This window comes from Natator depressus, chromosome 1 (genome assembly GCF_965152275.1).
Source record: "Natator depressus isolate rNatDep1 chromosome 1, rNatDep2.hap1, whole genome shotgun sequence".
Lineage (NCBI taxonomy): Eukaryota > Metazoa > Chordata > Testudines > Cheloniidae > Natator > Natator depressus.
The window spans coordinates 277,600,068-277,624,867 of NC_134234.1; the positions used below are offsets into that span (position 1 = coordinate 277,600,068).

Genomic DNA, 24,800 nt, shown 5'->3' on the forward strand with positions numbered 1-24,800 from the left:
AGGAAAGTGTAATGAACTCATCAGTTCAAATGACCATCTGTGAAGAGTGAGGGTGAAGGGCAGACAATGAATTAATGGCAGACTTTGGAGTCAACTGCAGGGAAATCAGTCTGCTTACTCCCTTGCCTGCAGACAAACAGCATAAGAACATTAATAGCTGAGTGGTACAGGAAGGAAGGAATGAGAAGGAGGAAGCGCCATGAAATTGTATACAGCACATAAAACTGAAGGATAGAGCTCATCGGAAGCTGGATACACAGCATGAGTCAAATTGACAGTACTTTAAACCCCAGCTTCAATGGAAACCCATGTAATGACTCCCTATATCCTTTGCTATTTATTAAAAACAGAGTCTTTCTAGCAGCTGTTACTATATAGTGTGATGGTAGTGTGCCAATCCATCTGTAATGTATAGGATGTCCTGTAGGTTGTAATTCTGAAAATATCATCCATGTGATTTGTTAAAATTGCTGGACACTTTAATTCTGGTTAGAGAGAGAAAAAACTCAAGAACAAAACAAAAGCAAAAAGCAAACAAAAACAGAAATAAAAGGTTTTCTTATGGGATCAAAATCATTTTACCCTACTGAGTACCTGAATTTGACATGACAAGGTACAGTCGTACCACGGTGGTGGGGTGAGTACGCACTACAGCCGGATGGGAATTTTCTGTCAAAATGATATTCAGGTAGGTTTTTGTTTTTTTTTCTTTTCACAAAATCAAAAAAATTTCTGCCAGAAAATTTTGATTTTCCCTAAGCTTCCTGGCTCCTCAGCAGCCCACCTGGAAGGGAGCTAGCAACCTGGGGTTTCAAACTTCATGACTTCCTGTGCTCCCAAGTTCCCCACTAGGCAGGCTGCCAAGAGCCAGGGCTCCTCACTTCCCCACCTACCTCAGGCATTTTTTGCTTCCCCCTTATTTTTTCTGCTTTCTCCACATTGACTTTCTTCTTGCAAAACAGAGTGACTTCAGATATACATAGATCATTCAAAGTAGGGACTATGCCTTTGTATATGTTTGTACAGCACAATGGGGCCTTAATACTGATTGGGGCCTGTGAGCACTACCACAAAGTAAATGTTTAATAACAATTAAATGAAATGAGAACCCTTAAAGACACAAGAAAGGATGTCAATAAAATAATGAAAAGAAAAAAATTACTAAAAACTGCCAACAAACAATAACTTAGCAATTTTAGTTAAATTGGTATATAAGTACTTTTAGGTACCTCAAACACCTTTTTTAAAACAATAATATTTTTCCACACAAAGCACCCAATTAAATAACAATGTGCTGTGTCAGACTGGGATTGCAGCCATACAGCAATATGTATATATACATACATATACACATTCACCTCTGATTGACTCTGTCTTAGTTCCACTAAGGACCCAGTAACAGAATGAGTCTATCTCAGAGTACCTATGTTAATTCTTGTCTTAAAGTTGCAAAAGAAGCAGATGTACAATGAATCTTTCATACCAGATGGCAGGGAGCTACATAGCATTTAGTTCTTGCTCCCTCTTATTTCTATCCGACTTCTTTTGGATCCTTTGATACCATTCTGGATAAAACAAACTTGTTTGCAGATGCTAAAATAAGATTGAGGTTTTTAGGGCCCCAATTCCTCAAAACAGTTAAACATGCTCCTAAAACCATCCCTATTCAGCAAATGTGTAAGTGTTTTGTTGCATGAGGATGGACTGGTGAATTGGTGCCTAAAATACCATAAAAAGAAATTAATAAAACTCCTATCATAATTTTTGGCATGTTCTCATGTTGCAGAGTGTTTTTATTAAGCAGGACAAAACACAGACCACTATATAAGCTATCTTTCTAAACAGCTTGTCTAACTCTTATAAATGTGGTATATCTCATACTTAAGTATATTAAACATTCATGTTTTTAATTTCTATCTTAATCTCTTTTGCCTGGGCACTAATTGATAAAAACAACAACATGTAATTCTTTGATGCTGGAAGTAGGATTTTTTTTTCTTTTCTCCATGAATAGAGAATCTGATCTCATACACAAGAGTTCCAAAACACAGAGAGAAACAGAGAGCCACTCAAGGAAAAATTCATGTATTTTTAAGGGTTCTGTTTCTTCTAATTGCAAATGCAAAAGGCCGGATCCAAAGCCTCAATGGAATCAATGGAAAGATTCTCTTTGACTTCAATAGGCTTTGGATCAGGCCCCAGGAGGAATAAATTGTGGCCAAATGCACATAAGCAAGATAGAGTAAAAAGTAATCAACGGTGAGAATAAGGCATGTGCCAGGTAGAATTAAATATTTAAAAGATTACAGAATGGAGTTAATTTTTATTTAAATTGTGAGGACAGATAGTGAAGAAACGATTATAGTTACAGTTTGAAATGCAAAAAGAACAAGACGACAATGAAGGAGACATTATGGTTCTTAAACAGATGGTGAGGATAATTTATTGACATGAGAAATCAGTGCTATGGATTGAAATGAATTATTTTTCCCAGGTTTCCAGAGGACGATGTGATGATATGCACCAGATATATCTCAGGGGAGGAGGAAGAACTCCTGATGACTATAAACATTACACCAGGGCAGATAATAGGAGATTAGAGATTGACAGAATTTCCAGGATCCCTCTCACATGTCTGAATGAAGAGCCAAAAGAGATGGGGAACCTTTGAAAGATGGGGTAGAGAAAAGCTTAAATTTAAAACAATTGGGGAAAAATTATAGGGTTTTTTCTACTGTTATTGTCCTCCTTTTTTTTTTTTTTTTTTATTTACCAAACACCAATATTGGTTTCATCCTTGTGAGGATGAAAATGATATGGACGTATTATGACAGGGGTTTGTGTGGGGAATTATTTACTGCTGCTGCCATGCTGTATCAGTTTTGTATGAATAAACAGAAGATTACCAAAAGATTCAGTCTGTCATCTTTAAGTACATTTTCCTTAAACCAAACAAAGAAAAATAGTATTTTAAATATTTATTTGCCATTGTGACAGGGTGCTGGGCAAAGGGTTACTGATTTATCCCTCTGTCATGCCAGCTCCCATTTAGGGAATACATTATTGCTGGCTGGAGGTAACCTGGCCCTAACTGGGGAAGCAGAGACAGCTGCTGCCTAATTAGCCTGGGGTCAGGGAAGCCAGGGAGAAGCAGAAAGAAAGAGAAAATGCAGGGAAAGGAAGCTGGAAGGTAGCTCTTCCCTCCTACCTGCGACGGTGAAGGGCCAACTGTATATGGTGAAACGGTGGTGGGGAAAAAATCTGTGAATAAACTGTGCCAGTGGTTACTAACTCCACGGTCTCAGAGTGACTTTGTGGGCTTAGCAGAGGCAGGAGCCAAGGGGGCCCTGCCAGTCTCTACTACACCTATCATCACAGATGTAGTCCTAAATGTCCCCTTTGGGTGAAGGTTCAAATTTGCCTTTGAAAGGGGCCTCCAAAAAAAGAAAAAGGTGTAAGCACAGATTAGTATTTGAATGCACAACTGTCTGATTTCTATGCACAATTGCTGGATTTTGAAGCACATGGATGGGTGTTTTTGCAAATACTACTGCTGCATTTTCAAAGGCCATTTGAAAATGTGGTCCTTAACATCAGAACAGATATTTTAAAGAAAAATTTAAAATTATTGCTTATGAAGCTGTTATTCAGGTAACACTAACATGAATGAAGTATAGCGTAAGGCAGGTGATATAAACATTTACATATATTGCTTTTTTAATTACTTCAAAATGAACTCTGGCCAGAAACACACTTACTATTTTAGTAATTTCCTGCACAAACTTTCAGTCAATGCAAAATGTGCAAATTCAGTTGGTAGCTATGTGAAGTAAACAAACAGAAGCTAGAATAAGACCACCATCTTCTGCTGACTTATCTGGGATTTGAACCCACAGGTCCAGGAAGTGGACTGAAAGGCTAATAGAGAAAATCACTATTTCAATTTATAAAACCCATCTGCATTACATATAACATATTTGCTTAAATAAACAACTAGTCATCAGAGCTAGTATCTATTTTAGTGGATTGGGTTTCAATAGAACAACATGAAAGAATGCCTAGCTTACTCTCTAGACTCCCTTGCCATTAATTAACAAATACAATACCAACATCAAAATAGCAAGCACATTTCACCTCCCAACAAACCAACCACTTGTCAGCAAATAGGTTACAAATAAACATCTCACAACCCTCATTTTCCCCACCCAAAATCTAACTCCAGTCGCCTCAACCATCTTTAAATGCCTGCTGAAATTGATTGGCCAGTGCAGCATGCCTGAAAGATCAACCAATCTGGATGAATGGGAGGAGTGAATTCTAAAGATGGGGGGGCCCACACAGAGAGTCAATCCCAGCAGCTCCCTATTTTAACTACCAAAACGACTCCAGCCCAAATGCCTTCACTGATCTCAAATGCAACAGGGTGGAATAGGAAGAGAGCTGGTCTCTCAGGTAGGAAGGTCTCAGAACAAGTGGGGCTTTATGAGTAAAAACAACATCTTAAGGTCAAGGAGGAAGTCAACAAACAGCTAGCGCAGATCCTAGGGTTAGGGATAGAGCATCATGTGCTCACAAAGAGATGCACCACTTATTAAACACTCTACTACATTCTGCATGGCCTTCCAAATGGATTTAACTATATACAGTATATATTAACATTACTAAGACAACCGTTACTTTGGGGTAGATTGTAATAGCCTTTACTCAAGTAACAAAGAGGAGAAAGAGGGAATAATGTCCCCCGCCTTATGCGTCTGCTCACATCTGCTTATATACGGACACTGGTTGTAGGGGGGAGAGCAGGAGCTACACAGCTGATACTCCCAATGAGATCATGTTGGCAGGGAGGGGACAGAGAAAGAGAAGAGCCTTGGCTCTGCCCTTACCAGAGTGGGTAATCGGACACAGGACGGGTGGAGGGAAATTGTGACTCACTGTGTCACAATTAATTCTTTGGTTTAGTCGTGCGGTGGTGCAGTGATGTAACGCCACTCACTCCGAGCAGACTGTAAAGATACAGCTAGCCCTATAAAAACAATGAAGTCAATGCCTTTACTCTGAATTTACTGTGGTGTAACCGAGACTAGAATCTGGCTTTTCATATTTTGATTTGGGGCCGTTTACGTTCATAATCGCAGGCATTACATTAACATTTGTGTACCTAGCATAGTATAGGATACAATAAGTTGTGAATGCAACATGCTTCATTTTTCCTCTACTACTTCTGAGAAAGAAGCAAAATGAAACTCAGTTCAGTGTATTGGCTATACATGTAACTGCTTACAAAGATCAGCCACCTAACTTTGTTTATGCTCCTAAAAAAACAGGGTGTTCCTTTAATATAACGAATTAACAAAATCCATCTGGATCTCAAGCTGCGCACATCATTCCTGTATGTGATAAAATAGTTTGTCCATCTTTTGGAATTTTGCTGACAGCTCACTGAAACCAGCTACTGCCTAATCCATAAATGAGAAAGAACTTTTGCTTTCATCCACATGTGTTTTATTTTAGTATCTGGGTGGTTGGAAGATCAACACTATGGCAAGTTTAAATGTATTGCTGTGATAATGGAATCCACTAGCAAAATGTGGTGTAAAAAAATATAATGGAACCATTGTTGTCATGTATCTGTACTGACATATATAAATAAGGCCACCAGCACCATGATATTTTTTTTATTGCCAAAGCTCAAAGCAACAACAGAATCATAACTAAATCATGAGATGCCTATCTAAGATACTGTAGCAGCAAAGTCTCATAGTTAGTCATGCAGGAACGCAGGAAACTTTGGGATGGAAGGAGGTCAGAAAACCAATCTAAGTCTATTATTTCCACTGAGTTACTGCTTATTACTGACCACATATTTTTCCTTTAAGTAGGTGTCTAAATCATTTTTAGTATTGTTCATATTTAGTGGCATTGCTATCTTTAATATTTTTTCCATAAATTGACTATTCTTTGGATAATGACACTTCTCCTACTGTAAATTCCTTTAACTCTCTCCATTCTCAGCCCAAGACATTGCCTCCTTAATCTGAAACTTGAAACTTAACTGTTGCCTCCAGAAGTCTATAGGCCAAATGATATTCATTTGGGGGGCACAATCCTGCCCTATTGATGCAGGTCTGACTCCCATGGTTTGGAGTTTGGCTTGAACTGGTTTTACAGGATTGGACACATTATCTCCTCTCTCAGAGCAAACCTTATCCTGCCACCCCTTTAACATTCTGACTGCAAGCACGTACTGGAACTTTTGCTTCTCCACAATAATCTTACTTAAAAGGGGACTGTAATGATTGCAAATGCAGCCTCGTTGGTTCTCTATGAAGTGCAATTTTTGTTGATTCAGATCCACTCTAGTACCTGGTTCTATCAGACTCTTACTTCCTTTTCTGCTGCTGCTAAAGAGCCCAAACTTTCTCCCATTGAAGTTGATAGCAAAACTCCTTTGACTTCAATGGGATCAGGAGTGGATTCAAGCCCAGTGACGATCATAGAAAGGCCTGAACCAAAACCCCAGATCCAAACACCATCAACTTTGAAATCTGGATCAAACTTGCATTTTGTATTTTGAGCCTCTCTTTTACATTCCTACTGAGAAATCTTAGCCTCACTGACCCAGCAGCAAAATTCCCAATGGCTTCAATGGGGTTAGGATTTTACCCACTGTTATACTTTGACCATGTTCAGTGCGACTTATTGGTGGTATTTTCCCTTTCCACATTTATAACTGTTTCACCTGAGGCCTGTATTTCAAAGTGGAAATGATGACATCCATAATTTCATAATTTTCACTGATGAAGGAAATAAAACAGCAAAGCAAACATTAATCAAATAGAAGCTACTGGTTGCTGAAATAAAGATGGAGGATCCTGACTTTTGGCCAATACTTTTATAATCTAGACTATATTTATCTCTACAGCAGTAGACTGTCTACAAAGAGTTAACTTTTCAAAGTGCTTCACTGAAACACAAGTAATAAAACTAAATACTTTCTTTCATCTCAGGCTAAATCAAGATGAATCTAGGCAATCGTCTTATCATATCTGACTGCCACAAAATGAATTTTCTCACCAACCTGTGGTCTCTACTACACTTCTGTTATGTCACTTTGAAATGTACCCACAAAATCCTTTGAGACTTCTGAATGCTTTCACTTAAAGCGGCAATATTCTGGATATTGTCTACCACCTGATTGTTTTAATAAATTAATTCAAATCCAATCTATTTTTAAAAACAAATGAAATTAGTCTGAGTCACATATTTGTATATTTCAGCACAAACTACAATACACCTACAACACACAGAGACCAACACTCAAATATTCTCACCATTGGGTTGAACAGGCAGTCGAGGTGTGTGTGTTGGGGAAAAAGACTAACCAGACAGGAGCAAATAGCAAGATAATCCCCAGCAGAGTAATAAACATTATTAATAAGGAATTGCAATAATAATAAAAGACATTCTCAAAGCTCCAAATTACACAATGAAAATTAAATGTTGATGTTAACATTTTAAAAAAATGTATATAAAACATATTCCTTGTGCAGTATACACATTTTGTTGTGTTTACATCTATACACAAAATACATTTAAATGTAGAATTTATACAGCCCATTAAACACAAAGAGTATTTTCACAGTGGCCTCAGGTAGGTGCTCTTGGTGAACAAAATATACAAAGAAGAAACAGAAAGTGGGTTGTACTGCCATTAACCCACATACAAGAAGACAGATTTTCATAATGAATGTGAAGGCTTATATAAATCATTATTTATGAGTGAATGAAGATAAACATACCATTCAAATATTAGTTATCCTGCCTCTGCCACATAAGGGCCAATCCTATAGTCCTTATCGAAAAATCAGTGGGAATTTTTCCTGGGTAAAAATGGGTCATAGGCCTCAAATATGTATTGCATACATTTGCTATAGACAAAAAATGTTTTGAACATGTCCCTAATATTGCCATGAATAATTTGCTAACCTTAGTTTTCTAACTGACAGAGTTTTTCAGAGCATTAAACATTACCTAAAAACAGGAGTTCTTAAGGAAATACAGTGGAAATTGGAGCAGGTTAAGCAAGAAAACATTCAAGTAATAGCTGCAAGGAGGACTTATAACAATACTTTATATTTATGAGAATCATCTTTAAGATTAAGATCAGGTATGGAGGGATAGCCCTGTACAATTTAATTAACTCCACTAGATAGATTATTGGAGTAGGATAATTTCTTCTGATAATACAGAAAAAAGAAACAGTGCAAGGCAATTTTATGTTACATTTTATTGAGACATTATTATCATCTAATGAACTAGGTAATTTTTAAGTCCCTATGTTAAAAATTAATTGTCAAAAATATGTCAATGGTTCTGTTTTACGTGGAAACATTAACGTTAATTCACCTTGTGCTTCTAGCCAAGCAACATCTAACTCAATCAGCCCAATGTTATTTTTGTTTATATCTAGAATAAAAAATCATCGTCAAGCAAATGAAGTGCTGCTCTGTGTCATACAGATATTTCACATGCATATATATATATTTCTCCATGCAGATTTTTCAAGAGCACTAATTTTTTTTGTCAGTCGAGAGGCTCATTATTATATGACATTGTCCTGTTGTTCCTCCATAACAGCAGCAAAAGAAAAGTGTTAACTTTAATAAACATACTAGACTTTCCATGATGTCAATTTTTCTATGTTCTATAGGTTCCTAAACTACTAGCAGATCAAGATAATGGCAAGTATTTGTAAGGAAATATTAAAGAAAACATTCAGAACCAAATGCCTGAGTCTTGGTCACTAAAACTATACTGCAAAAGAGATGTTGTAAAGTTATGTCCTTCATAAAAAGTTCAAGAGATGGATGGATGGGGGAATGAGATCAAATTTCTGCAAGTGTGAATATAATGACTGAATTCTTGTTTTCTGTTAACCAAATGGGAAACTATAGAGATTTATAATAGCTCAGCATAGCGTACAGTGATACAAGGGTAATTCAGGGACCAAATCTCAACCGCACACAGATTTAGTAAAGGAAGCCCGGACATCTACACTGCAATTAAACAATCCTTTACCCCAAATTCTGCAAGTCTGAGTTAGTAGGCATGGACCAGCCATGGGTTTTTAATTGCAGCATAGACATACCCTAAGTGAAGTAGTGACCCCTCACCTGGACAGGACTTCTAGCTAAACTTGCTTCAACTCTTATACCTCTTATCCTCCAAGAGGGCATGAGACATCAGGGCTCTGAATATATCATAATCACAGCTCTCAACATAAGGAGGCATACATAGTCAACAGAACCAAGGGGAGGATCTTTGCGCTTATTGTATCCATCTTTTGATCCACTACTTTGGCTAAGAAGACTAGCATCATGCCAGTACTCCAAAAGATACCACAAGGCAGTTCAAGTTGTAGCAATGGAGAAAAGAAGTGTAGGTAGACGGCTGGTTCAAAAAACTTTGAAATCTTGGATGATTACTAATGAAAGGCACCCCGTCTAAAATTAACCCTGTGCCTGCTGCTACAGAGCAAAGGACAGGATAACAGACTGTAATAACACTGTAATAACTCTCTTCCAAATCCATTATAAAATTTTGATTTTCCCTTCAAAGTCTCTCTGACAATCACATAGTGTAGCAGGGTGCTTGTGCAAAAGCACCTAATTAGCCGCTGCCCAGTCAGCTCCAATCAGGGGAAACAGATTGGGGCTGATGGAAAAGGCCTGATGCTGGCCTGAGGATTGGCAACAACTGCTGGCCTGACAAGCCAAGGGCTATAAAGGCTGGGAGGGAGCCAGAAGGCTGGGGGGGCAGCCAGGGAGAAGTCAGGGAGGGAACTGGAGGCCTCCTTGCTGGTGGCTGACTCTGCCTGTAAAAGAGGTTGAATAATCCTGTAAAGCTTGTAAATAGATAAACACTGGTGGTGGGATAACTATAGGTAAATAAAGACATGGGTGTTGCACAACCCTGAAGCCTCTCTGAGCCTTACTGGGGGCAGCAAGCGGGCCCCAGGAAGAGAGGCAGGTCATGGACCCTGTTACACATATGTACATGCTGCATGTAAAGTGGTGGTGAAGCGGAGGAAGGAATATGGACATACTGCTGCCTATCCCTAACAACTTGCTTTATAATAAACTTTCCAATTCTTTTATGATACTAGGTGTAAAGTGTATCAGCAGCAAAGGCTTATTTATAATTTGTCAGAGTGCTGAACATCGAGTACATGGGGAGCCTCATTCAAAGTCACTTCCAGCACAAGAGGAAAGGCAAAACTGAAAAAAGGAAAGTCTTTATTTTGTGAAAAGCAAAGGTACACAGGGCCCAATATTACAAGATACTGACTGCCTCCTGTGAGGTGTTGCACACCCTCAACTATCAGGTGATTTCCATGGGAGTTGAGCATCTTGCAGGATCAGTGTTTAAATTAGGGCTCTATAAGAAAAAAAATCTGCATATAGTTTAATTTTCAGCGGAAAGCAAAAAAGATCAGTGCTTTTGAAACTGATATCCAAGGTAAATCTAAACACTACTATTTCTGAATTTTCTTAGCCTTTCAAATGAGATAAGACAGTTGAAATGCCCCAACCAGCACTTCCACGGCAAACTTTTTACTGCATTCATAATTTCAAGGCAAAAATTTCCACTGAACTGAAAGCTGGTAGACAATTTCTCAGCAGAGGAGGAAACACATTTATCCTAAACATTAATGTAGGGGGAACAAAACAGTTTAAGAATTTGTACATGTGAATGAATACAAGTACCAAACCATTTTTAGTGCATTCTGATACTTCTACAATCTCGTGTTGAGTGAGACATATCACATTTTTCCACACGCCGCTGTTCACACAGTAAGCAGCTATCATTTAAACAAACAAACAAATGGATGAAACAAAACAAAACTGAACATTTACAAGATTAACGCTCTGGTCTAAAGGCTGCAGTTCAAATGAGTTTATATATGTGTTGTCTGTACTATCTTTTGCTTTTTCAAGTAAAGTCAATAGTGTTAATGTGTTTTCAAATGAAGGAGATATTTGTGTTTAAAAAATAGTTCCCATGTCACGGTCAATATATAACAACCCTTTCATAAGATGTTTTTCAGCTATACTGTGAAACCAATGGAATGCAACAGCTAAAACCTCCATCACTGTGAATTCAATGGCTTTCGATACCTAACACTTAAACCAAACCCTTAAGACAAAACACTGAGAAAAGCCAGCTGACCCTTTACACTATTTTTTCTTTTAAACTACTCACGTAGACTGCGTAAATAATGCACAGAAAATATAGCATGGGGAGACTGTTTGTTTACTGTGAATGGTTTTCCAATAGCTAAATATTTTTCTCGTTTATTCATTATTTGAAATTATTCACTGCATAGTTAGGCAAATGACTCTCGCTGTGGAGAGTAGGCATGTGAAATTCATTGCAAATGGTCAATATACTACATATGAGGTGTGTGAGCTGGTTTTGATTCGGCACACATATGACTCAGTATTGTTTCTTTTCCCCAAGTGGATGAGTTTAGCTCTAAGAATTAAGTGAGATACTCCTGTGAACAAATTCATAATTTGCTTTTCTATTTTCTAATATTCATGTATAACGTGCTGTTCCCTATGACATCGAGGCCAGTAGAGTCATCTTCCAGAACATTTGCACAGCAAACACAAAAGTGCACGAACACAGTAAAAAAATGTGAAAAAATTCAACCAAATATGGTGATAAATATTCACTGTTCATCCAACTCTGCTCCAAAGGAATACAACTACTATACCACCTCGGCACATAAAATATCTATGGTGCACTTATGCATAGCAAAGTAATAGCTACGTAAAATGCTAAAGGCTTTTAAATGGTTAGTGACAAGCTTTTTCTGGTCTTGACCCTCTACAAATTTCTGTCCAAACAGAGAGAGCTCGAGGCCTTTTTGTAAACAAACAAATAAAAAGGCCCTTTTAGCGGAAAAAAATACTTTGACCTACCTGGACTGCATATCTTGCTGTGTTTTGGATTGGCTGATTTCAGCGGGAGGGGAAGAATGAGAGACGTGCTGTTGTAACTCTACCAAAGACTGGTAGTATTGTTGCTGATGGTGCTGCTGCTGTTTGTACCGAGACAAACTGAAAAACAGTCCTAAAATGGCTTTCAAATTTCCATTCCTTATTTCTATAAAAAAGAAGTGAAAACACCAGGGTTAGACTCTCACTTTTGTATGTGTAGGTGAGTATATTTGTGTGTGTCTATATACACATATAGATATATGTATATATACGTGTGTATGTGTATTCATGCATCATATTAGGTATCGCTATTGCTTAATTGCATTGTTATTGCAGTTACTGCTTAATTATCAGTCATTACTTTTATGTAGCATCTCCATTACTGGAGAACTGCAAACATGGTAGCAGATTGTTCTTAACACTGTACTACACATCTGTCTTTATAATGCTGCCATGATTAGACATGAACATATATGAACACAAACACAAGTAGAATTCCTAATGCAACACAGTCCTCAAGAGCTCAAGTGATCTGCAATGAATGTGAAATCAATATATTCCCTCTGCCTAAAATCAGTACAAAGACTTGTGAGAGGTATAGGGGACAGGAGTACAGTTGCTAAAGAAGTTATTTATAGTTCTTAATCAAAATTCTACCAATCCAACATTTAAAATAAAACAATTCTACTTGTGACAGGTTTCAGAGTAACAGCCGTGTTAGTCTGTATTCGTAAAAAGAAAAAAGAAAAGGAGTACTTGTGGCACCTTAGAGACTAACCAGTTTATTTGAGCATGAGCTTTCGTGAGCTACAGCTCACTTCATCGGATGCATAGCATATCGTGGAAACTGCAGAAGACATTATATACACACAGAGACCATGAAACGAAACTTCCTCCCACCCCACTCTCCTGCTGGTAACAGCTTATCTAAAGTGATCATCAAGGAGGGCCATTTCCAGCACAAATCCAGGTTTTCTCACCCTTCCCCCCCTCCCCCCCCACAGACACACATACAAACTCACTCTCCTGCTGGTAATAGCCCATCCCTCTTTGAAACCTCTCTTTATAATGCGCATGATAATCAAGGTGGGTCATTTCCAGCACTAATCCAGGTTTTCTCACCCTCCCCCCCACACACACACCCCCCTCCAAAAACCACACACACAAACTCACTCTCCTGCTGGCAATAGCTCATCTTACAATGTGCACAGCAATAATCCAAGTTTAACCAGAACGTCTTGGGGGGGGTTTGTAGGAAAAAAACAAGGGGAGATAGGCTACCTTGCATCTCTGTGTGTATATAATGTCTTCTGCAGTTTCCACGATATGCTATGCATCCGATGAAGTGAGCTGTAGCTCACGAAAGCTCATGCTCAAATAAACTGGTTAGTCTCTAAGGTGCCACAAGTACTCCTTTTCTTTTTTCTTAATTCTACTTGTGGTTATATGCAAACAGGTTTGATTAAAAGGTAGTTAAAATATCTTTAAAGAAAAAAATCCCACAGAATAAAGGCCAAAGTAGTTGAGAGAGATTTGAAAACTAGCCAGTTACTAATCAATTTGGGGTCATCACAGGCACAGCACTCTGATAGACCCTCTGTGCAAAGTTTGCAGGAATGACTGTATCTGAGCTGGCTATGCTGTCCGACTGGAGAGATCAAGCGTTTGAGAGGATTTAGCCCCATATCTCCATTTTCCAGCCCTTGTCCATACCGCTAGAGAATGTGAATTGGACAAAACAGTTCCCCAACCCCAAGACATACTGCATCAAAACTGCAATTAATAATCCTCCCACAAAGGTGGTTGCAATCCTCTTTCCTTCGAACTCAGAATTTAATTTTACACCTCTACTGTAATTGCGCCTAATGTCTGGCCTTTTTTTTTTCATTTCTACCAGGAAATACAGTATATTGTATGTGCTTTATTATTATTTATATTTTGGTTATGTGCTACAGATTGTCCACATACAGGCAGACATTGTCTCAACTCTGAAGAACCTACCATCTAAAAAGAGAAGGAATATCCAAATGGCGGGTGACAGAGAAACTAGCAATATATATACACACCTTTTACATCTATATATAGTTTGAGGGGGGTTATATAAATACACATCCACTCTATTTGGTTGTCCCCCACCCCATCTTCCCATTGTTAGTTGACCAAATTCTAGTATGCACTGTGGATGTATAATGTACTGTGGAAAGATCTGATGGAGGAAAGGCAGTGGCCTTCTGGGTCACTTCAGAGACACTGTCCCTGCCTAGGAATCAGCACGGCAAACAGGTGAAGAAGGCTGTGGGAGAAGCAGATGAGCGGACATTCCAGACTGGCACTGCCAGCACAAAGGAAGTAGAAAGTGGAGCAGAGTCAAGAGCAGATAAGCAGGAACCGACAGTACTGAGAAACTAAATCGTCTTGCAAGGACGTTTTGGAGATTCTAGTTCCTCTCTCTGTTTGTGCTCCAGTAAAATTCCAGGTGATCATACATGTGTTGGGCTGGTAGGCCAATCCTACTGCACACAGCATGAAGGCAGATTACCTGCAGATTTCTATATACCGACCTCTATCAAATAGCTTTAGAGCATCCTCCCACAAATTAAAAACAGAAGACTTGGAACTGCAGATTACCATATATGAGCCAGCTTTTTCACAGCAGAACCTGGTGCTTAGGATTTCTCAGAAGCTTTTCTAATGTTTCTTTTATATTATTTTTAGCTTTTCATTTCACACTCTAATATTGAATGAGAAAGACTGAAGAACCATTTCTTTTTTTTTAACGGTTCAAATATTCCTCTGTCTACACTGCCACCAACATAACTGAGATGATCCCCGGTAGCTTCCTCCTGTCTCACATTCCTCACTCTCTACTTTTGTTGTTTCTTGACTGAGATTAAGTACTGAGTAAACAGTGTTATTCCCATCTTATAAATGATCCCAGTGTCAAGAAAGTAGCCTCAGGGGAAAAAAGTATTATTTAAAGAAATTATCTGGAGCACGTGGGTCTGCTCAAAACCTCACAGTCAATTTACTTTGGTGCTTCACTTCTTATGAAAGGTTTTCATCAAACCTACAAATTTTAACAATGCCTAATCTAAATTGTTCAATACCTTATCTTGCAAAAGAGTATCTCAGGCTAGATTTCTATTATTCCTGCAAATGTAGATGTATTAAAGTGCAGGAGGTTTATAGCACTTTTTAATGAATTTTTTAGAACAGAATTTATATAAGTATTTTCACAGTCATATCCTTAGCAAACTATTTTTTTTCTCTTTAAGAAGGAATAATTCAGCTACTAGCACATACATGAATGTGTTGGCAAAACATAGCAGCCAACTTACATTTGTTCCATTAAACAATAGCAAACACCGCCATGTACATTAGAGCCTATTTTAATGAGAGGAAAATTTGAACAGAACACTATGAAAATTGCGATAAGATCTTCAACTTCCCATGGAACCACCAGAGCTGTACAGAAGAAAACTTCCTACATGTTATGTTTTTTTAGGAAGCCATGACTTTTGAAGTCAGACTGGTCTCATTGTTCAGGTAAGTGTGCGCCATTAAGAAAACAAGAGTGAAACAACGTTTTTTAAGAACATTCTTCCAAAAGACAACCTCATTGATGACATTTAAAGCATAATTCTTATTTAAAATTATTTTCTGTGCTTGATATTGGTTTGTTTATTGGTCATTTTATAGCAACAGACTAATTTTTGTGACTTGAAATGATTAATAAAAGAAGAATCTTCTCTTTGAAAGATCAAACTCTATCTGTTTTTAAGCTAAACACACCCACTCATCTACCACTTCCATCTTAAACCATATTTATTTTTACTTCTAAAGCAGGATATGATCAGTTTTGAACTTTATCTTTTATCAGTTTGATGAGACCAACAGCTTTTCACAAGTTTCTGTAGAAAGGAAGAATCTGTATGTCAAAATGAGCTACTAGGCCATGAGTAATATGACTAATTATTTCTTATCATTTCCAGAAATATTTTTTTGCAAAACCATTTCCTTTAACAGAAAATGATTAATCATAGTCCCCAGTCCTCCCCTCCTAATAACTTCTCCCTGACAGTTGCCAACTTATTTTCAGATTACACCTGATGCAATACTGAATAATGATGTGATCATCTTGTCTCCCCCTTAGATAATCAGATTAAATAACTTTATAACTCAAATTGCTGGCAGCATCATAGTTAATTTTTTTCCCAATAGAAAGTGAAAGTTAAAAAATAATGAACGGCTAAAAATAGGGTGCCCGAAAATATGTGTGGCTAGCTGTGTACTTTATAATGCACGGGTTCTGGAAAAAACTCAGAGAGAGAAAACAATTATTTTTATTACCATACTTTCAGACCTGTGAAGTTGCTAAGATTCTCCGACCACTGAAGAACCCAAAAGCATTTTTTAGATAACGTATATATTCACACTTGAAAAAAAATTACCTTTTGCTGCTACTGTTTTATTCTTTATTATCCTTTGGGTTCTCCAGTGGTGATTGTACAAAACAGTTTTGAAAATTAGTTCTGTTCAGTATCTCCTTTTTCAAGTGTCAAATCAGGTGGCAGCTGGTTGTGAAACCCTTTCTAAGATATTAGGTTTTACTGCTCCTGTGACTGTTTGCAGCATGCGCTGATGAATAACCCACCATTCACCAAAGCCTATTACAAGAAACAGACTTACTAGTTTATAAAATCCAGATAACCAGCTTTAAACATAAATATTCTGACAAACGAGTGCAAGAGTCTCTTAAAAGTTCAAGTTGCATTTATTAAGGAAAAACGGATGAATTACATTTCTCTTTTCCTTAATTACCTCTCCTAAAGAGGAATGGTGGGACTACATTTAGTTTGTGCTGAAGAAATAAACTTAAGGGAGTCAACCTTCTGCTCTGGTAAATCTGGAGTAAATTCACTGAACTCAATAGTCTCAAAGGATTCACTCCAACTTTACACTAGTGTGACTGCGAGCACAATATTGCCCAAGGATTTGTAACCTTACTTTTATACTCAAAGTTCGTGTCATCAGCTTTCTTTGGAAGGAACTTTGTGCCTTTTTTTTTTTATCATCATTATTATTTATGGTTTCAACAGAACACAAAATTGCTAGGAGGGAATTTAGATGTTTTCTAATACAAAATAAATATTTTATAGTGAAACACCAAAAACTAATAAGGACACAACAGCATTGAAAATAAAGAAAGAGGGACAACGTTACCAAAAATCTACAGAAATGAAGACATAATGACAATACAGTATATGTCGTTTTAGAGCTTCTCCATTTTGCTGTATACTGACTTAAGCAGGACAAAAATGCCAGTGCATTATGTAATCAAAGAGAAGGGTCTATCCATGACTTTGCCTTTCAAGTATTGCTAGATTCAGTTAGCATAATTTTTCTTTAAATGAATCCTTCAGTGATCCCAGTGGACTGTCTCTCATTAGAGCATTTAATTCAGCATCACAGTTTTATAATATAGGATATAAATTATTGGCTTATGACAGCCACAGGGAATGTCCTATATAGGAGCCAAATAAATAATCAAAATGCAGTGGTTATAGAACTCTAGATGATAATGCAATATTTGTAATGTGTTTCCTACTCTAATAAACAGAGAGTGAAATCCTGTTGTCACTGAAGTCAGTGGGAGTTTTGCCATTGACTTAATGGGGCCAGAATTTCACCCAGAACCTCTGTATACTGACATCCTGCTCCTGCACTACTTGAGCACTGAAAACTCCCACTGGCTTAAATAACAGTCTTGGAAATACTGGATCAAACCCTTCTTTCTTTAAAATAGCTAGGTAAGCCATCTGTCTGCTGCAAACAGTGAGACTATTTTATCAATAAAATGTATTTTTGTAATATTTAAAAAACAGACATAATTGCATTAAAATACGAATTTCAAAAAAAAAAAAGACTGAGATGTGTACTCACCATTTTAAGAAGAATTAGGTTTCAAAGACTGATAAAGTCTTTAAAAAAATTTCTGTTTTTAACATTATACTTTTAATAGGCTATAAGTACCGACAGTGTGTTATCCAAACAAAGCAGAAGGTATAGATGCAGGAGTGAATTTCAGTGTGTATTGATCATTGTTATTAAACAAAGAGGAGAATTAAGAAGGGGTTTTCATCTAAAACATGCTACAGCATGGTGTAGATATGATATACTAGCCTTTAAATAAATGATTGTTTTTTCTCTCATTTGATAGTGTAAAACACCATGGATTTCCTATCCAAATTATACTTCACAATAAATTCAATTTGTAAAGTACTTTGAGAGCCTCAGATGAAAGGCATTATATAAATGCTAAGTATTCTCGTTAGCAGATGGAAAGATATAATAGAGAATAGATGATATCTTCACAAAATAGGTAATACTCTGAATTAAGGAAGTAACTTCCCCTAATCAGACAACTGAGTAATAATGTGACAAAGACACCATATGCTGTACTTTTGTGCACACTTACATAGCAATGTTACTGTTCTACTAAGATCATATTGAGATGGCGATAGTGAGAGATAAGAAGTCTCGGTTAATTTTAATATGGAACAGAAGATCTCATTCAAAGATTTCTTGCTGGCTACCGTTTAGAAAGAAACACTATTGCATTTGCCAGCTCTGATAAAGGAGTACTCAGCCTTCTACCTTTCACTAAATTGTGCTAAAGCAAAACTGAACAATTAGCAAATCTTGCAAAGTACGGATCACCCTCACCGTTCACTGAAGTCAAAGGGCATTCAGGGTACTCAGCACCTTGCAAGAGTGCTCAACCCCTTTCACGGTTAAACCTTTATTCATCATACTAATTCCATAACACTGCATAAAGGCAGTGATAAAAATCCACTTGTTTTAGTATCATTTGTATTTAGAAGCAAGCATAGCACATTAATGAAGCTAAAAGTTGGACGAACAGGCTTAACTTAACATGTTAAAGATAAACATAAATAAGTAGTAGTACATCAGACTGTACATTGAGGGTTATAATACAATAAAAATGGATACTACTAGATATTAATATGTATAGAATTAGCATCTCTTCTTAACGGTCCAATCACTGTTCCATTTTATACATACCACACACACAAATATTTACTAGATTTGGGCCTGCTCTTAAAAATGTTTGTTCATATGAATATCTTTGCTCAAGTGAGTCATCTTCACTGGGACTAATTACATGGGCAAAGGCACTTGCTTGCATATTTGTAGGATCCAATCCAATATACTTTATGTATGAATATATAAAAATGTACATCTGGAAATCCCTGTAGCTATAAATCATTGGGGGGGGAAAGGAAAAAGAACCAAAATACAGAAAAGTAAATTACTCATTTAAATTATTGCCCCAAGTTTCATATACATATTGAATTTTCTGATTTAATTTTTAATTAAACAGGAAAGGAAGTTTAAACCATGTCTGTCTCTCCCCCTGTCTCTATATGTATATGTGTGTGTGTGTATTCCAATGCAATTCAATGCAGCTTCAGAATGGTGTTTAGTTGCAAGTAATCTGTATTAAGAAAATTAGTTTTCAGAAAGGAATTCCATTATCTGTGTTGATGATGTATTTTTCTTACCTTCAGCAGAAAGACCTTGAACATTTACTCCTCTGGCTGCCAGAAAGCTAAGGCAGACATCAACATTCTCAATCTGCAATATGAACAGAAATAACAAGCAATTTAAGGCTATTTTACAAAATGTACTAGAGTGAGAATGCAGAGAGGGGAGAAAAAGGGAATGAATACTTTACATTCATCACATACTACAGCTCTTTTCCAAAGTTTAACAAGAATGATTACCGCTAATTGGAGCATTGCTATAAAGCTTTCATTGTCCACTTTAGTGCTTAAAAACAATTCATAAAGGCCCGATCCAGAATGGCATGCTGACAGATCAGCAACCCACCTACTTAACATAAAACTGGATTTTGTACACTACAAATAAGCAGCAATGAAAGCATCCATAGAGGATTAAACACTACACGTGTGTCTGGAGATGTGGGGGACTGCCTTAATGAAAGAATGTGAGCAAAAACATTCAACAAGTGTGCCAAAGAAGGTATTTGTCTGGGATGAAGTGTAATTTTGAGAAAATGATGATGTCACAGCAATGAGTCCTCGTTTGGTTTTTCTTAATATTTTTTTAAAAACTCATCTATTAGTATATTTTATGTTAAAGTTTCTCTAAAATATACTTCCTCAGTAAAGGTCATCAGGATGGTGACTGCCATGGTTGGTCCAGCACATTGCACAGATACCAAGCACAGCTGTAGATGACAGGAAAAGAAGCACAGAGCAAGAGCAATATAAGGATGACAATTCTGCCTGTAAAATGAGTAATCCCAGAATAAATGTAATGACTTTTTCTTAATAGGTTAGGAAAATGGAAAGTTCCAAACAGTGTTTCTGTGAGTCATCATCCTTGGTTGTTGTGGTACTGTATTTTGTTTGTTTGTTTTATATTTCATAAATATTGAAACATTAAACAACACATTTTAAGTTAATAACTTGGCAAGCAAAGATTTGATCTGTCTAGTTAAATTTCTATCAAAAATGGGCAAAATGACATGTTGCCAGTGTCTTCTGCAGATTGGCTTTACTTTAAGTTTTCAACTAAAAAAGCTGATGAAGACTGCATAGATAAAAGAAAAGGTTTAACCTATTTAAAATATGTATTGTTCACATCATCTAATTTGTAAAGCGTATTAAAAAATGATTCACCCTCGTCTTAATGTACAAACCTGTAGGTAAACTGGTAAATGCAATGAATTTTGTTTTCTTTGAACAGGCATCATTTGCACATTCACACATTTTACAATAAGATTTATTGGCACTTTTCTATCCACAAAGCATACGGGGGATAAATTATTAGCTAATTAAAAGGTGCTTAGCCTGGAGGTTATCTTTTTTTCCCAGGCTGGAACAACACTTTTCACCTGAATAGCAATGCAAATAAATAAGGAGGAAGCCCTTCAATTATTCTGCATATCTCCTATGACTGCAGCTCTCCTTCTACTATTTGAAAATAATATTTTATAAAATGAACAGAAACTTTCTGTTTGCTTTCAAGAAGTGCACATTGAAGAAATATTCTCTAAAACCTACACAGACAGTCTCTTTTAACACGTGGGCAATGTTTTTAAAGGTGAGAGCATGTGCCAAAAATGCTTCACGCAAAACAAATTACACTAAGCTAAGGCTGCAGAAAACAAAGATTGATAACGTAAGTTCCTTATGGATTGATCAAACAGTTTTCAGGAGCTACTAGGGTATATAGGGAGTGATGAATAATCTCTTTCCTCGTCCCCTTTTTTCTGCAAATAAATACAAATAATATGCTAGCTAACACTTTTAAAAATAAATATATTTACACTAGATCTGGTGTAACTACAATGAAGTCAATGGAATTACTCTATGTTTACACCACTGTAAAATCAGAATATGGCCATTATTTCTGCCATTTTCTAAGATGTTAATGGAATTTACTTGGGATCATTTGGCATCAAGGAAAGCAAAAACACACTGGGTAATTTAGGGCCCAATCCTGAAAACAATTGAATGTGAGTATCTTTACCCCTGGGCATAACTTTTGTGCAGGAAGAGGCTCTTAAACAATATAATTTGCATTCCTTATGCAAAAATACCTTGATGGGAAATTCTGCTTTATCAGGGAACTTAACACAAATCAAGATCTGCCTAGAGATGAACGATAAAAAAGTTGAGTTCGTCTTTCAACTTTCAGCGCGAACACTGAACTACTTGAAAGAAGGCAAATTTTACCCAAATAGAAAGTCCTGGAGATTAAACTGGAAAAAAAAAAAAGGACTGAAATTGAACATTCAGCAACACCTACCTACAAAAAATTAAATCAAGGTTTCTTGACACACTTTATGATGTTACCGAGACATATTTCATAGCAATCGTATGCCCTTTATAGTGGAATCAGGAGACTGTGGCTATAAAAATCTGAACTAATTTATTGGGAACATTTGCAGCCTCTGTCACTTAATGTGTCTTAGTTATTTTTATGTGGTGTGTATATATAGTTGGGAGACTAAGCGTATTTCATAAATATAATAGCCCTAATGGTAGTTTTTAAAAGTGTGATTATGGTCAAAAAAGAAACTATAAAAATATCACCTAATTACTTCATATGTCTACTCCCTACAGCCTGTGTCTTGCATGCCACATCTGTTAAACTTACTGTACAGCTAAAGAAGTAAAATGTAAATTCCATTTTGCTTCTGAGTCCTCAACAGAACTATAAACTACAATTCCAGAACCATTAGTGTAGGTGATAGCATACAAAGCAATAAGAACACAGCCTGGCTTTCAGACAATAGGCTGTGATTTCAGGGTAAGTCTTATAGTCAATTATTGTTTTGACTTGCAAATTGAGCAAGCTTGATATGGGGGAGTCATTGATGAAGAATAAATCAGAAGCCCTTAAATGTAATTTTTACAGTCAGTTTTCTGACAGTAATTGCATTTTAATACAACTTTAGAGAACGGTTAGAAGATTGAATAAGCCACTGGTTAATACATTCTTGGAGTCCTCACTTCCTTTCCCTTCCAATCTAGAAAAGTTTGTTTTAAAGTATTCCATTTTTAACCTTTCAGTATATCCATAAACATTACTTTAATTGCCTTCTTCTTGCCTTGGCTAACCACAGTTATTCTTTGAACTGACACCCCAACAGCCCCAAACACTTTTTATTCAAATGTACAAACAGATGAGAATAATTTTGCAATTACAAAAGTTCTAAGAGACCTCAACCAACTTCTACTCCTCAATGCTGTTTCAATCAAGAGTGGTATGGATCTCTGAACACCATGTTTATTTAAGTAGCGGGTGACATGGTTAAAATAGGCTGGGACACAGCTTTACTTCACACCAAGAGTGGAAAGTAGCACTCTATCTGCTTATGCCTCAGAGCACACTCTTTGCATTGTGACAAACAGGATACATGTCATGTAGACCTGACACAAACACCACAGACACCTGATCTACAAACTTTTTGTGCCCTGTTTCCTTTTCAGAAAATACTTTAACCCTAACTATTAGGAAGGATGATGTTCCTCATTAGCAGAACAAATATAATTAAAGTTATCGAGCAGTCTAGCTGAACAGAACCTAGGGTTGCCAACTGTCTAATCACAAAAACCCAAACACCCTTTTCCCCACCCCCTACCCTGCCCCGAGGCCCTGTCCCTGCCCCACCCATTCTCTGAGGCACTGCCCCACTCACTCCACCCCCCCGTTCCTTCCATCCCTCACTCTCTCCCACCCTCACTCACTTTCACCTGGCTAGGGCAGGGAGCTGGGGTGTGGGAGAGGGTGCAGGCTCTGGGCTGGGGCCGAGGGGTTCGGAATGTGGGAAGGAGCTCCGAGTTGAGCCTGGGGCAGGTGGTTGGGATGCAGGAAGGGGTTCAAGCTCTGGGAGGGAGTTTGGGTGCTGAAGGGGGCTCAGATTGGGGCAGTAGGTTGGGGTGCAGGAGGGAGTGAGGGGTGCAGGTTCTGGGGGGGAGTTTGGGTGCAGGAGGCGGCCCTGGGCTGGGGCAGGGGGTTGGGGTGCAGGAGGGGGTGAGGGGTGTGAGCTCTGGCCTGGCGACACTTAGCTCAGGTGGCTCCCAGTTGGCAGCACAGTGGCGCTAAGGCAGGGTCCCTGCCTGCCCTGGCCCCACATCACTCCCGGAAGTGGCCGACACGACGTCCCTGTGGCCCCTGGGTGGAGGGGCTGAGGGGCCAGACAGCTCTGTACATTGCCTCTGCCCACAGGCACTGCCCCCACAGCTCCCATTGGCCGCGGTTCTCAGAGTGAAGGCAGTCCACAGAGACCTCCTGGGCCCCTCAGCCAGGGGCTGCAGGGATGTGCTGGCCATTTCCAGAAATGGCATGTGGCCACAGCAGGCAGGGAGCCTGCCTTAGCCCCGCTGTGCCACCAGACATTTTGCAGCCTAAAATCTCCCGGTTTGGCTTCAGTAGCCTCCGGGAGATAGAGCCCAATTCCAGGAGACTCCTGGCGAAACCGGGAGTGTTGGCAACCCTAACAGAACCAGTTCAGGAAAGCAAAGTTCTCACGGTTTACAGGTAGGCATACTAATTTCCACAGGAACACCAAACATGGGCCCAATTCTATCAACAGAGGTGTACATATAAATGTGTGCAGGATCGGGCTACAGGTGAGCAACTTTGCACCGTTGTTGCTAATTCCCAAAGTGTTGCTCAGCCCGTTTTATAAAAATAAGACATTTTTGTCACTTCACAACCATAACTGTTTTTTAAACAGAGATTTTGGTTTCGGAATCCCACAGTAATGGCTCATCATATTACACGATCTTCACATTCAGGTAGTCTATATGCTAAACAGTATTTTCAATCATTACTTCAGATTTTATCACATCATTTACAAAACATAGCTCTTATTAAAAGCCAGGGATGAATAGGTAACCACACAATAAATCTTTCATTGCCCATATATTAGATAGATGCAAACACACACACGTAGCTAGCCATACCAAAATCTATTGCTACCAATGAGTCTGTATGCTTGACAATGAAATTAATTTTCAGAGTGACCAAAAGTTTCTGTAATAATATAAATCTTTTTTCTTAAATTCAACAATATTTGGGGCTGATTTTGAGACCTGGCTCCAATTTTGCAGACACACATAAACTCAGGCAAAATGTCTGTAATTTAGAAACCAGCCCGCTCTATGATCACAATCAGATAGCAGGGTCTAAATGATATTGCATTTAATGGAGCCTGCAAAGTTGTTCCCA

The 24,800-nt window shown here is 37.9% G+C and overlaps 1 protein-coding gene across 10 annotated transcripts in view; it reads right to left on the bottom strand.

Moving 5' to 3' along the window:
- The window catches only part of NAV3 (neuron navigator 3), a 757,820-nt gene that overhangs the window by 205,592 nt on the left and 527,428 nt on the right, over positions 1–24,800 (bottom strand). For all 10 annotated transcript variants that reach the window (XM_074941992.1, XM_074941993.1, XM_074941999.1 and 7 more), the window contains 2 exons: positions 19,595–19,667; positions 11,991–12,174 (listed from right to left, as the gene is read on the bottom strand). In XM_074941992.1, coding sequence (XP_074798093.1) covers positions 11,991–12,174; positions 19,595–19,667 — 257 coding nt within the window. The remainder of the gene's footprint in view (positions 1–11,990; positions 12,175–19,594; positions 19,668–24,800) is intronic.